The sequence below is a fragment of the Miniopterus schreibersii genome (genome assembly GCF_964146895.1).
Source record: "Miniopterus schreibersii genome assembly, chromosome: 1".
Taxonomy (NCBI): Eukaryota; Metazoa; Chordata; class Mammalia; order Chiroptera; family Miniopteridae; genus Miniopterus; species Miniopterus schreibersii.
In genome coordinates this window covers 83,279,642-83,294,227 of record NC_138101.1, presented here as the reverse complement: position 1 = coordinate 83,294,227, position 14,586 = coordinate 83,279,642, and the positions used below count along the sequence as shown (strand labels likewise).

At 37.2% G+C, this 14,586-nt stretch overlaps 1 protein-coding gene across 1 annotated transcript in view; it reads right to left on the bottom strand.

Moving 5' to 3' along the window:
• DNAJC1 (DnaJ heat shock protein family (Hsp40) member C1) overlaps window positions 1-14,586 on the bottom strand; it is a 195,827-nt gene that overhangs the window by 106,288 nt on the left and 74,953 nt on the right. Inside the window, exon 7 of the mRNA XM_081143295.1 lies at window positions 5,941-6,031. Coding sequence (XP_080999421.1) covers window positions 5,941-6,031 — 91 coding nt within the window. The remainder of the gene's footprint in view (window positions 1-5,940; window positions 6,032-14,586) is intronic.

The following is a 14,586-nucleotide window of genomic DNA, read 5'->3' as shown; positions in this document are numbered from 1 at the left end:
GCAAGTTCCTATACAAGTACTGATCATACAAAGTGAAATTTCCCCAATATGGTTTGGTTTCTGCCGAGATCTCCCTTCGGATGTGTTGTTTTTGAAGCTTATGGGATTCTACTCTGTCTGAATCTGGATACTGGGTGTTCTGGTTCTGGGATTCTTGGCAGGGTCTCTGGTGCAGGCCTATGTCAGATGCTGTCTGTGCCTGGCCCTTGGAAACCTATTTGGAGCTACAAGCGACTCAGTTTGTTGCTGCCTCTGCTGGGCTTGGGTGTGCATGGGAAGCTGTGCACCAAAGCTGGCTTTTACCAGCACCAGACCAGGGGAAGGTCAGCAAAATCCCAAGGCACTTCAATGTTCACCTCTGGCTGCCTCCACCTACAGCCTGTTAGACTCAGTCACTGAAAGAGCATCTGGCAGAGTCAGGAGGATGGGGCTAGTGGATCTCCCATGAGGGGGAGGTGCTGATTAGGCTTCATGGAAGGTGGTAGATGTGATCCCCATCCAAGAACCACATGACTCAGTCTGTCCTAGATTTTTCCCTGACTTCAGCAGAATGGAGCCACTAGGGGATTGTGGGTGGGACCTCCAGAGCCCAGAGGGTGGGTTTGCTGGAAGCCAGGAGGATGGTTCTATCAGAGCTCCCATGAGATTAGGTTCAGCCTGGCTGGGAGTGGCTCAGTGGTTGAGCATCGACCTAGGATCCAGGCGATCGGGGTTCGATTCCCAGTCAGGGCACATGCCCGGGTTGCAGGCTCGATCAATGACTCTCTCATCATTGATGTTTCTGTCTGTCTCTCTCTCCCTTTCCTTTCCTCTCTCTGAAATCAATAAAGATACATTTAAAAAAAAAAAAAAAAAAAAAGAGATCAGGTTCACAGGAAAGTGGTGGGAATGGTCCCTGCTCCCAAGCCCTACACTCAGCCACTGACAGCCGGAGTCTGCCCAGGCCTCTATAGCCTGGCCAAGGCAGCTGACTCCTCAATAGGGCTTAAGCTCTGCAGGTTAGAGCAAGAGGGAGTCCAGAGGGTGGGGCAACTGATTTCCCCCAGGCTGATGCCACACAGAGGGGAGTGCTTCACACAAGAAAGATGGTGTCTGCAGTGTTTTAGAGTGACTTAGCACAGATATCCTGGTAGCTGGCCCCCCAGGTCTCTCCCCAGAGCCACAAACCCGAATCTCCTCACATGATTCTAGTCCACTCCATCTTCCCTCCACCAGAGTCTAGGTTGAGTGAATGTGAATGAAATTTTGTGCATTGGCCCTTTAATAGGGTGCCTGTGTCTTAAGCACAGTTGCATCTCTCCCTGGAGCACAGAAACCATGCTGCTTTTCAGAGCCAGATGTTATGTGGGCACCTCTTCCTGGTTCTGGTGCTCTGGGCTTGGGAGACAAGCTTGGGGTTTAGGTCCACAGTTCTCAGGGGAAATCCCCTACAGCTGAGATACCCCTCCAGAACCTCAGCCATCGCCTGTGAGAGTGGAGTCAGCCCTTCTTGCATCTGCCCTTCCTACCAGGCTTAATGTGGCTTCTTCTGTAAATCCTTGGTTATAGGACCCCTCTTCAGCTAGTCTTCAGTTGTTTATTCAGGATGATTGTTCTTTAAGTTAGTGGTAATTCCAGTGTGGTCCTGGGATGAGGTGAGTGTAGCTTCCAACTACTCCATCATCATCTTGAAATCCTTTATAATCAATTTCTTTTAAAATAACTCAAATGAATTTTTTCCCATTCATGATATGGAGTGTTTCAGAACAGTACTTCAAATTCACAATTTTTGGTTTAGAATAAACTCATATAATTAGAAAATGCATAAAAGTATTATTAACACTGAAAAAGTCTTATATTTATAAATTTTCAACTTGTTTAAACCTAAAACATAAAGCTGATTAAAAGTTTGTAATAAAGAAATGTCAAAAACTTTCCAAATGGATATCAAATTTTTTGCATGAAAACTTCCCAAAAGAATATTTATTTTTAAGAAATTACCCCTTTCAAATATCCCCCTCTAAAATATCATTTTCATAAGATCACCACACCCTACTCAATGCAGTTCTAGGGTAGCCCTCAGAGGATACTGCACACTCTCAGCAGTAAAACAGATAGACTTGAGGGCAAATTAGCAATTAGGTCATGAAAAACAGGCAGCATAAAATAGCTACTGTTAATCTGCATGAGATGCATTTACTCAATTAAGCAGATGGAAGTGTTATTATGAACTCAGTATTCCAATGATGCTCTTTAAAATGAAGAAGGATAGGGGCAAATGAAATGCACATTGGGGGATTTGGGGCCTTTATGTAATAATTCTAAAGTATACAATGCAGAACACTGTAATGAAGTTAACAAAACTAATTAAAAGATCCTTTGCATGTAATCATTAGAGACTACATTAAAAAATACATGACAGTTTCTGACATTATTAACAATAATGTGACTGTATTTTAACATTCTTAATGTTGATACCATCACCTTTTCTAAATATACCAATATCAAAAACATGTGACAGAAGTCTTATTACTCAGCGCCTAGCATGAGTATTGTTTTTAATATGCTTTCCAGTAGTTAGTACTTCCATTCTGAATTTCAGAAATGATAAACTAGTGATGAATTTTCAAACTTTTTAGAAAACTATTATACATTTTTACTGGTACACAGGTGTGTTCAGATTTTAAAATTTGTGTTTTACATAATTTTTATTATTAAAAAATAAAAAAAAATAAGAGACAGTTATTAAATCTGAGAATTGCTACCAAACTCTTATAATAAAAATATTTGAATAAATTTGGAAAAGTGGTCACAAAATTCAAAAGGAAGTTTCTGTATTATGATAAATACTTTATGTTTAAGTCCTTTTTTCAAAGTTATTTTAGTGTGCATACTTAATCCACAATTATGAGAGAATTCACATATGACAAAATAAGTGGCTTGTTACAAAAACTACATAAAAATAAGCTGTGTGTTATAAAATAAGTAAGTTCTGGGGATATAATGAATAGCATGATGACTACTGCTAATAAATACTGTATTATATATTTTAAAGTTGCTAAGAGAGTAAGTTTTAAAGGTTCTCATCACAAGAAAAAGCATTTGTAACTATGAGTTACAATATGGTGGATATTAACTACTTATTGTAGTGATCACTTTGCAATATATATATATACACACACACACATATATATATAAAATCGTTATGTGATACACATAAAACTAATGTTATATGCCAATTATATCTCAAAGGATTAGTTTAATATTTTTCTCTTTCCTTGTAGAAAATGTGATTTCCTCCCTCCTTTTGACTATTCTTAAAAGGCTTAGAAAATTTTTAAGAAACAATTTTACTTAATAACAATTATATAAAAATTACATTTAATTTCATTTATTCATTGATTTATTCAATTTGATTGAAACTATTTCAACAACTGTTATAATATCAGCTTCTATTTCAATCCTAGGTTTAACATGACAGTAATAATCGTTTGTCCACCCTTACTCCCCAACACACACATCAGTCAATCTTAATACGTAATCCTCTATCATCCTAAACTTTTTCCTCTTAACAGAAGTCTGCTTTAAACAATTATACAGTTGATTTGAATATTATTTTGTACTTGTAACTGTTAAACTTTTCAATTAAATCACATGCTCTTGAAGCTGTGTTCTGTGTAGAATAGATGCTCACATGACACTTATTAGTATTCATAGCATTACATTAATTCATACATTCATTCATTCATCCATTTGCTAAACATTCACTATGTGCCAGGACATTATATTTAATTCTGCAGACACAAAGATTTAAAAAAAGCCAGTCCTTGTGCTAAAGATTCCCAGACATCTGAAGGATTCTGATGGGGGGGGGGGGGGAAGGCCCCTTAAATATGACCGACCATATTCTAATCCCCAGAAGCTGGGAATATTTTACTTTACAAGGGAAAAGGAACTTTGCTGATGTGATTACGACTGAACACCTTGAGAAGGGAGATTATCCTGAATTTTCCAAGGTGACCTAATCTAATCACAGGGGTCCTTAAAAGAACAGAACCCTTCCCAATTATGTTCAGACAGAGAAGTGACACCAGAACAGTAAAAGAGATGAAACATTGTTGGCTTTGCAGATGGAGGAAGGGGGCCAGGATCCAAGGAATGTGGGAGGTCTCTAGAAGCTAGAAAAAGAGTGTACCCTGCTTGATAAATCTTGATTTTTCAGAAGTGAGATCCATGTTAGACTCCTGACCCACACAACTCTAAGATAATAAATTTGTGTTTAAGCCACTTAATTTGTGGCCACTTGTTAGAGCAGCAATAGAAAACTAATACTGGGATCACCTAGTCCAACATATTTTTTTTTGACAGTCAGGAAACTAAAATCCTCAAAGCCACACAATTAGGTAGTAGCAATGCACTTCTGGGTTTGAAGAGAACATAATTCTTATCTCTTCTTAAACCATGGTCTGGTGTCAGGGTGAACGCAGAAAGCTAGGACTTTCAGTACGTGAAGGGAAAAAGCTAACACCAATTTTTCTGTATATTGAATGTGTGGTATACTAATACCACAGCTGCTCTTCTTCAGGTTGATTTGGCTAACTTACTACTATATGCTGCAGAAAAATTTACTGCAGACCCTCAAAAGCACAAAAATTATTTCATAAAACTATGCATGCTGTCACATATATTCATTTATAGGTGCAAAGTGACCAGGTATTATCTTTGCACTGTCTTCTGTACCCAGACTGGTACCATGTACAACACGCACTTCTCTAGGAATCCAGGTCAGAGGAGGGAATGAAGTCTGGACCAAAAATACTCACTCTGGAATTTTTAAAAGAATAGAGATTTTAACTCCATGAATTCAGTTCACAAGAATTTACTGAGCACCTACTATGTGTCAGAGTCTTTTAAGGTACTTTGATAGAAACAATAACCCCTACCCTCATGAAACTTACATTCTATTGGGGAAACTAGATGGTAAACAAAATTAATAAATAAATTAATGCTAAGTATTGTTAAAAGCTCTGGACAAAAATAAAGGAATGTAAAGGCACAATTTGACTGGTCTTAAAAGGCTTAGAAATTTTTACGTAACAATTTTGCTTAACAATGACATAAAAATTACATTTAGTTTCATTTATTCATTGATTTATTTAATTTAATTGGAACTATTTCAACAATCAGACAAAAAAACCAGAGTTGAGGAAAATGCCTTTATGTTCCACTTCTCCTAAAATCAGCATAACTATCTTTAGTGTTCAATGGAAGACTTCAACAAACTGATAATGTAGTCAAGGTTTTTCATATTATATAACAGTAATATAATGGAACAAAACTTTCAAAACAAATGTCATTGATTTTACAGATTTCCCACTTAAGTACTTCAATACAGAAAGTTGGGTGATTAACTGGATAGACCTGGCACAATGAAGTATTTTAGGATTTTCTAGATTTTGGATGCCTCCCAGACTTGAGGAACTATATGACCCCATGTTGATTTTATCTCTCCTGCTGATATTAAATTAAACTGTGAATGGCTCAGTAATTACTAATATAGTACTTTTCACATATAATACATTAAGAACAAGTAGCTCGCCCGGCTGGTGTGGCTCAGTGGTTGAGTGTCAACCCAAGAACCAAGAGGTCACCAGCTCGGTTCCCAGCCAGGGCATATGCCCGGGTTTGGGGCTCAATCCCCAGTAGGGGGTATGCAGGGGGCAGCCGATCAATGATGTTTCTCTCTCATTGATGTTTATATCTCTCTATCCCCCTCCCTTCCTTGCTCTCTAAAAATCAATAAAAACAAACAAAAAAAAAAAGGACAAGTAACTCTATTTAGAGAGTGGCAAAGAAAGCATAGAAAATTTAATTACTACTGAATTTAAGGTGAAAATCCAAATTTAAATAATCAGGTTTATATGATTTTGTTAACACAGTAAGACAATGTTTAAAACTCACTTTGAAGTGTTTCAAGTTCAGCTCTAGTCAATGCCTCTTCCTTTTCCTTCAATCTTGTTTCCTTATATTTAGCATAAAACTGCCCAGCATCCTTAAAAAAGAAGTTACAAGTAAATTAACATAAAAGTCAGTTTGCTTTGATGTTATTTCCCACATAACTTCATTTTAAAGCAGTATATTCTTTGACAACTAGTTTTCCTTTGTTTATGCCTTCAAATTTTATGATGAACAGAAGAAACTACATAAACACTTCTCTATAATGTTTCTCTTAGAGAGCTGATTAAAGCCAGACATTGCATGAGTATAAATTTAAGTATTTTCTCTCAGAAATGGACGTGTTCTCTTCCTGGTTTCTTCCATTGTGTATTTTCTCAGTATAGTGCTATTACATGAACAGAGAGCAGAAAAAGACACTTGTTTAACTGAATTAAATTATCTGGTATAATAAACTGTATTATTGTACTAACACTATTTTCATATTAGTCCTTCACCTCCAATATTTTTTCAAAATTATTACATGCAGATCTGATGACGACACATGCAGATACAAGTGAAAGTTCTCATTCCTCCTTCTACTATACTAAGATACCACTTCCTATCGTGGAGGGTTGAGGATTGAATACACATACTGTACACAAGTGCTTAGGTGTCAAGATAACAGTGGGTAAAGTCTAAAGGACTGTATATATGTAAGACTCAGCAGAGTACTGAAAAAAGACTAGGCTTTCAATAATCACAGACATGGAGAAAAACAAGTTGATACTCTAGGCATATGAAGCTCTTGAGAGTGAAAAAAGCAAAAACATCATTTTCACCACCCCTGACTCAAACTTCATCTATTCTATAGCAATACTACCTGTGGCTGCCAGGCCACACTGTGTTATGCTTCCATGTCTTTGTGTATGCTTCGCCCTCTAGGTAGAATATGTTGCTTCCCTGCCATTATTCTGAAGAACTCCTGTCTATCCTTAAAAACACTATTCAAAGCATCATATCCTTTGCAAGTCTTTCTGCTTTCCCTAACAAAGTAATTCTCTCTTGTATACTGCTACTGTATTGAAACACACTTCTATGATTGCTTGAATCATGCTATATTCTCTCCTAGAAAATTAGAAATTTAAGGTAGAAGTAATTATATGCCCAGAGCACAGTATCTGGCATAAAGCAGACATTCAATAGTGTTCATTAAACTAAACTAGATAGAAATATATGAGAAACACCTTGTAAAGAAAGAAATGAAAGAGCTTGATGACTGATGTGGAATAAGAAGAGAGGTATAAAAAAATAACTTTAGGGTAGCAATTCTTTCAACTGGTGTGCCACGCGAATTTTTTAAAACATGCAATACCTGACTATTTTGTCAGGGGCACTGAACTCTTTTCCCTTAGATTATCAAATAAAAAAATGAAACAAGCCAACACCACAATAGCTGTCTGGTGTTTAAATGAATCAAAATTATACCTATCTCTTTTTTTTGTCAAATAGGCAAAAAATATATTTTTTGGTGTGCCTTAGAAGTTTAGTAATTAGGTTATGTGTGTCAAGGGATTCGTAGAGCATAGACTCACCTGAGAGGGTTTTATTTCTGCAGAAAATAAAGGAACAAAAACCAATCCTTGGCTCTACCTTGATTCATATGTAAATGCATAAACACTTAAACCCTAGAAAGGGATTATCTCTTTTCCTCTATGACAGTCCAAGTTAAAGCTTTGCCCTGGGGTCTGTGTCTCTTGGGGTTATATCAGAACTCTTCACCAGATAATGATTTAGGGAAATAATAGGATATTTCTAAAATCACTGAATCAATATAATAAAGATGTATCTCTTATTCTTTCCATTCCCAGTTTTATGTTCCTACCTCATTTCTGCCAGAAGAATTCCCACAAGGCTTGGGCCTGCTAAATAATGGTATAATTTGAGGGCACAGAATGTCATGCACCCAATTAACTTTTTCTCCCATGCTCATATATACTTTAAATTTCAACAAGGTTTTGGGTTAAGGTTTTATGTCCCCTTAACATTCCCCATGCCTCTAAAATAATCTCAATCCTGGCACAGTATTATTTTATATTAAACTATATCAGTCATTTATTCCTTGATGTAAATGAATGAATGAGCATATGTATTAGCTTCTTTTCTGAGAGTAGTTTTTAATAATAAGGAAAAGAAAAGGTCAGGAAGATATTGGCTCCTTTAGGGGAGTAGGAAATGTGACACCATGCAAAAAAAGAAGGGCACAGATAAGTTACTTATGGGGTGTGAAAGACACGATAGTGATTAAGAGGACAGATACTGGAGCCAGAATACGAGGATTAAGATACCAGTTTTGGAGGATCCAAGATGGCAGTGGAGTAGGTGGAAGCTACAATCACTTCCTTCCAGAAGCAAACTGGAATTACAACTAAATTATAGAACAACCAACCTGAAGAACCAACTAAAGACTAGCTGAACAGGAGTCTCATAACCAAGGATTTACAGAAGACGACACATAGAGACTGGTAGGAAGGGCAGAAATGTGAGAAGGGCTGGCCCCGCTCTCATGGGTGTTGGCTGACATTCAGGAAGGATATATTAACTGCAAAGATTCTCCAAGAAGTGTAGGGTCTCAACCCCAAGCTGCGCTACCCAGCCCAGAGCACCAGAACCAGGAAGAGGTGCCCACGTAACATCTGGCTGTGAAAATCAGAGGAGACTGTCCCCCCAGGGAAAGAAAGGAGTACACTAGAGACACAAACACCCTCTTAAAGGGCCCACACACAAAAATCTCGTTTGTAGCCACTCACCCTGAGCTCTGGAGGAGGAAGGGAGGAATAGATTAGAATTGCCTGAGGAGTGACTGGGGTTTGTAGCTATAGGGCGAGAGCTGAAGGGACAGCCATAAGGATCACTGTGCTGAGTTAATTTCCCACACTGCAGTCACCATCTCTTTTGAGTGGAGCACTCCCCTGCCTACCACATCATCCTGGGGGTATGGAATAGTCCCGCCCTCTGGACTCCCTCTCACACCACCCTATGGAGCTTGCACCCAGCTAAGAAATCAGGTGCCTGGGTCAGGGTATAGTGGTATGGGCAAGACTCGGGGAGTGTCAGTGACTGAGTTGTGAGGCACAGGGGTGGGGGTCATTTTCCCCACATTCCTATGAACATGACTGGTGCCTCCTCCTCATGAAAGATCTAAAATAAATAAAATCAGAAATGAAAGAGGAGAAGTAACAACTGACACCAAAGAAATACAAAGGATTGTAAGAAAATATTACAAACAATTATATGCCAAGAAATTAGAGAATATGGAAGAAATGGAAAGATTCCTAGAAACATACTACCTTCCAAAACTGAATTGGGAAGAATCAGAAAACCTGGATAGAAAGACTACAACAAGTGAATTGAAGGAGTACTAAAAAAAAAAATGTTCCAAAAAACGAAAGTCCTAGACCAGATGGCTTTACAGGTGAATTTTACCAAACATTCAAAAAGTAACTAACACTACCCTGGCCAGTGTGTCTCAGTGGTCAGAGCATCGGCCTACACATGAAAGGGTTGGAGGTTTGATTCCAGTCAAGGGCATGTGCCTGGGTTGCAGGTTTGATCCCCGCTGCCGGTTGGTTAAGACATATTCGGGAGGCAACCAATTGATGTGTCTCTCTCACATTGATGTTTCTCTCTCCCTATCTCCTCCTCCATCTCTCCCTTTTACTCTCTGTAAAAATCAATGAAAAAAATATCCTCAGGTGAGGATTAACATAAAAAAGAAAAAAACAAAAACAAACAAAAAAGAACTAACACTTATCCTCAAACTATTCTAAAAAATTTAAGAGGAGGATTACCAAGCTCATTTTATGAGACTAGCTTTATCCTAATTCCAAGCCAGATAAAGACACAACAAAGAAAAAAAATTATAGGCCAATATCCTTGATAAACAAAGATGCTAATATCCTCAACAATGTATTAGCAAACTGGATCCAGTAATACATTAAAAAGATCATACACCATAGTCAAATGGGATTTATTGAGAATACAAGGTTGACACAATATCTGCAATTTAATAAATGTCAAACACCACAAAAACAAAATGAAGAGTAAAAACCACATAATCATATCAATAGACTTAGAAAAAGCATTTGATAAAATCCAGCACCCATTTATAATAAAAACTCTCAGCAAAGCGGTAATAGAGGGAGAATACCTGAACATAATAAAGGCCATATATCACAAACCCAAAGCCAACATCATACTCAATGGGCAAAAATTACAAGTGTTTCTTTTAAAACTGAGAACAAGACAGGGGTGTCCATTTTCACCACTCTTATTCGAAAACTAAAGATTCCACCAAAAAACTACAAAAACTGGTAAGTGAATTTAGTAAAGTAGCAGGATACAAAATAAATATCCAGAAATCAGTAACATTTTTATACACCAATAATGAACTACGAGAATGAAAAACTAAGAAAACAATCCCATTACAATTGCATTAAAAAAAAAAAAGGAACAGTTCCCCTCCCGCAAGTATGCCCATGCCTTTCCCTTCCTCCTATTTTCCCCCCAGAGGTATGCAGCTCCTAAACTCTAAGAGACCCCACAAGACGTGCAACCAGGTGAGCAAAGGGCAGCAGTGGCTCATCTCAGCTAACCCTCTGAACCTGTCCTCTAGGCCACCCTTTCTCTAACTCTCCAGTGAGCTGAAAGCAGCCCCGTCTTGGCTCACTTCTTTTCTATTAAGTTTCTAGAGAGCCAAAGCAGCCCCACTCTCCTGCTGCTTCTTCTATCCTAAGCCCTTCCTTGTTTCATTCTCCCCAGCTTTAATAAGTGTATTCTCAAAATAAAATTTAAAAATACATAAGGATAAATTTAACAAAAGAAGGAAAGACCTGTACTCAGAAATTTATAAGACGCTGAAAAAATAAACTGAAGAAGATACAAATAAGTGGAAGCATATACTGTGTACATGGATAGGAAGAATTAACATAATTAAAATGTCTGCCCTGGCTGGTTTGGCTCAGTGGTTACAGCATCAGCCTGCAGACTGAGGGGTTCGATTCCGACCAAAGGCACGTATCTTGGTTGCAGGCTCATTCCCTGGCCCTAGTCAGGCCGCATGAGGGAGGCAACCAATCAATATGTCTCTCTCACACTGATGTTTCCCTCTATTCCCTTTTACTCTCTCTGAAAAGCAATGGAAAAAATATCCTCAGGTGAGGATAAAAACAAAACAAAACAAATAATGCCCATACTACCCAAAGCAATCTAGAAATTTAACGTAATTCCTATCAAGATACCAATGGCATATTTCACAGAACTAGCACAAATATTCCAAAAATTTATATGGCACCACAAAAGACCCCAAATAGCCACAGCAATCTTGAGAAAGAGGAACAAAGTTGGAGGAATCACATTACCTCATATCAACTATACTACAAGACCACAGTAATCAAAACAGTATGGTACTGGCATAAAAAGAGACATATAGATCAATGGAAAAGAACAGAGTTCAGAAATAAACCCATACCTATATGGCCAATTAATATTTCACAAAGGTGGCAAAAAGGTACAATGGGGTAGTCTATTCAACAAGTGGTGTTGTGTTGAGAAAACTGGATACATGCAAAAAAAAAAAAAAAAAAAAAGAAAAGAAACTAGACCACCTTTTTATACCATACACAAGAATAAACACAAAATACATTAAAGACATAAATGTTAGACTCAAAACCATAAAAATCCTAGAAGACAGTCAATAAAATATCAGACATTTCTCATAGCAGTATTTTTTCTGATATATCACCTCATGCAAGGGAAACAAAAGAAAATTAAATGGGACTATATCAAACTATACTAAAAAGTTTCTGCACAGAAATGAAACCATCAACAAAATGAAGACAACTCACTCAATGGAAGAATGTATTCGCCAATGATACATCTGATAAGGGGTTAATACCCAAAATTTGTAAAGAAGTTACACAACTCAAGAACAACAAAAAACCAAACAATCCAATTAAAAAATGGGCAAAGGATATGAATAGACACTTCTCCAAAGAGGATATACAGATGGCCAATAGGTATATGCAAAAATGCTCAACATCACTAATCATCAAAGCAATGAAAATTAAACCCACAATGTGATATCACCTCACACCTGTCAGAATGGCTATCATCAATAAATCAACAAACAAGTATTGGCGAGGATGTGGAGAAAAGGGAACCCTCGTGCACTGTTGGTGGGAAGCAGACTGGTGCAGCCACTGTGGAAAGCATTATGTAGTTACCTCAAAAAATTAAAAATGAAACTGCCTTATGACCCAGCGATTCCACTTCTGGGAATATATCCAAATAAACCTGAAACAGTAATTTGAAAAAATATATGAATGCCTATTTCACTGCAGCGTTATATACAATAGCGAATATTTGGAAGCAGCCCAAGTGTCCATCAGTAGCTGAGTAGATAAAAAAGCTGTAGTACATTTATACAGTGGAATACAACTCGGCCATAAAAAAGGAAACTTTACCCTTTGCCACAGCATGGATGAATCTGGAGAGTATTATGCTAAGTGAAATAAGCCAGTCAGAGAAAGATAAGTGTCATATGATTTCACTTATATGTGGAATCTAATGAACAAAATAAACTAACAAGCAAAAAAGAAACATATTCATAGATACAGAGAACAGACTGTCAGTTGTCACAGGGGAAGGTGGTTGGGGTGCTGGGTGAAAAATGCGAAGGGATTAAGCAAAAAACAAACACACAAACAAACACACAAAACCCACCTCATAGACAACAAAGAACAGTATAGTGATTACCAGAGGGAAATGGTGTGGAGAGGTAGACCAGGGTAAAGCTGGAATAGACAGTGATGGAAGGAGACTTGACTTTGGGTGGTGAACACACAATATACAGATGATGTATTATAGAACTGTACATTTGAAACCTATATATTTCATTTACCAATGTCACCCCAATACATTAAAAAAATCTCAGCTTTGCATTTTACTAGCTATGTGACATTTAGCAAATTACTTCACTTCTCTGTGGGTAAGTTTTCTAATCCATAAAATGGGTATAATAAAAATATGTAACTCATAGAGCTTTTGTAATGATTACATGTACTAACATATGGCAAATACTTTGAATAACATCTTGCAGACAGTTAGACCTTAAAGGTGTTAGCTACTGTTATTATCACTTCATCATTTTGCCAAGAACCTTATTCTCCACCACAAAGGGTGTTTTTTTCTGCTTCATATTATATCAAAACTCCCGCAGAATCCTGTACCTTCTTGCTTACGTGACTTTACTTGCATCCTCTTTACAGCAATGCAAAAACCTTTTACTGGCTAATAGTAATCTTTTCCTAGTGGTCCTAACAAATTTGAATATTTCTTTGCTAGTGTTTCTTCTTCCTGCTACATACAGTGCAGAATTCCACTAAAAATTCCTCTTTGAAATGCCCATTAGATCCAAAATCACACTTATCTGAGGACTGTAATGTACCCAGCCATCTTAACCTACTCCAACTAATTCCAGAAGTTTTAATATATTCCCTAGTCTCACTCACTGTGGTTGTAGGCAAAAAACTCTTCCTTTTGTTCCATTTGTAAGCATTTATTTAAATGTTCCTCATGCCTTTTCTTTCCTTCATATGTTATTTGTATTTTTAAATTGTAATTACAATATGTCCATTCCAGGAAGCATTGCTTCTTTAATAAACCTATGATCTCAAACAATTCTACTGCACTCAGCAAACTCTACATTGCCCCAACTACCTCTGTGTATAGTTTGGTCTACCACACTTTAAGATACACTGACAAACTGGAAGACTTTAATAGGAAAGTGAATAAATGGTGAGGCAGCTTGAAACTATATTTAAAGGGACCGGAGAAGAGTGCATTAGGGATAGCCTAATTACTATCATAGACTATCTTTAGGGTCATTACAGGAAAGAATTAATTACTATATATGGTTCCAGAGATGAACATTTTGATTTGGGGTAAAGAAGAACTTTCTGATAATTCAAGTTCTCTGAAAATGAAATAGACTGCCTTAGGAGGTAATATTCAAGAAAAGACCAGGTGGCTATTCTTTAAGTTATATTCTAGGGGGGACTCATGTAATCAAAAGGGGTTAAATAAGAGAAGCTGTTTTCAACACTTTTCCCATCCATTCTTCAGGAGGGGCTAATTATGAGAATATAATTGTGAAGTACAGAAAGCAAACACAAAGGACCATTTTGAGTCCAGAATAAACCCAAGCTTACCTACACAGGAAATTATATAGGGTGGGACAAAAGTAGGCTTATAGTTCATAATATGGAAATAATACAATAATTAATAAATAATAACAAAAGAATAAACTGTGTTCTGTATACTCACAACTGTAAACCTACTTTTGCCCCACCTGTAGATTTCTTGCGTATATACACTTGTTATCCATCTTTGTAGACACTGTTTGGCACATATTAGAAACTTAATAAATATTCAATGAATGAATGCTTCCTTTAATCAATCAGGGCTCTAAACCGCCTAGGTTTATCTCCATAACATTGTATTTAAACTATGAAGTTTACATTGCTCCAAACAGAAAGAGTTCCTATCCTTACGGAGCCTGTAATCCTTATGGATGAAACATGAGCAAAAGTTTTTTATTCTAGATGCAACTCT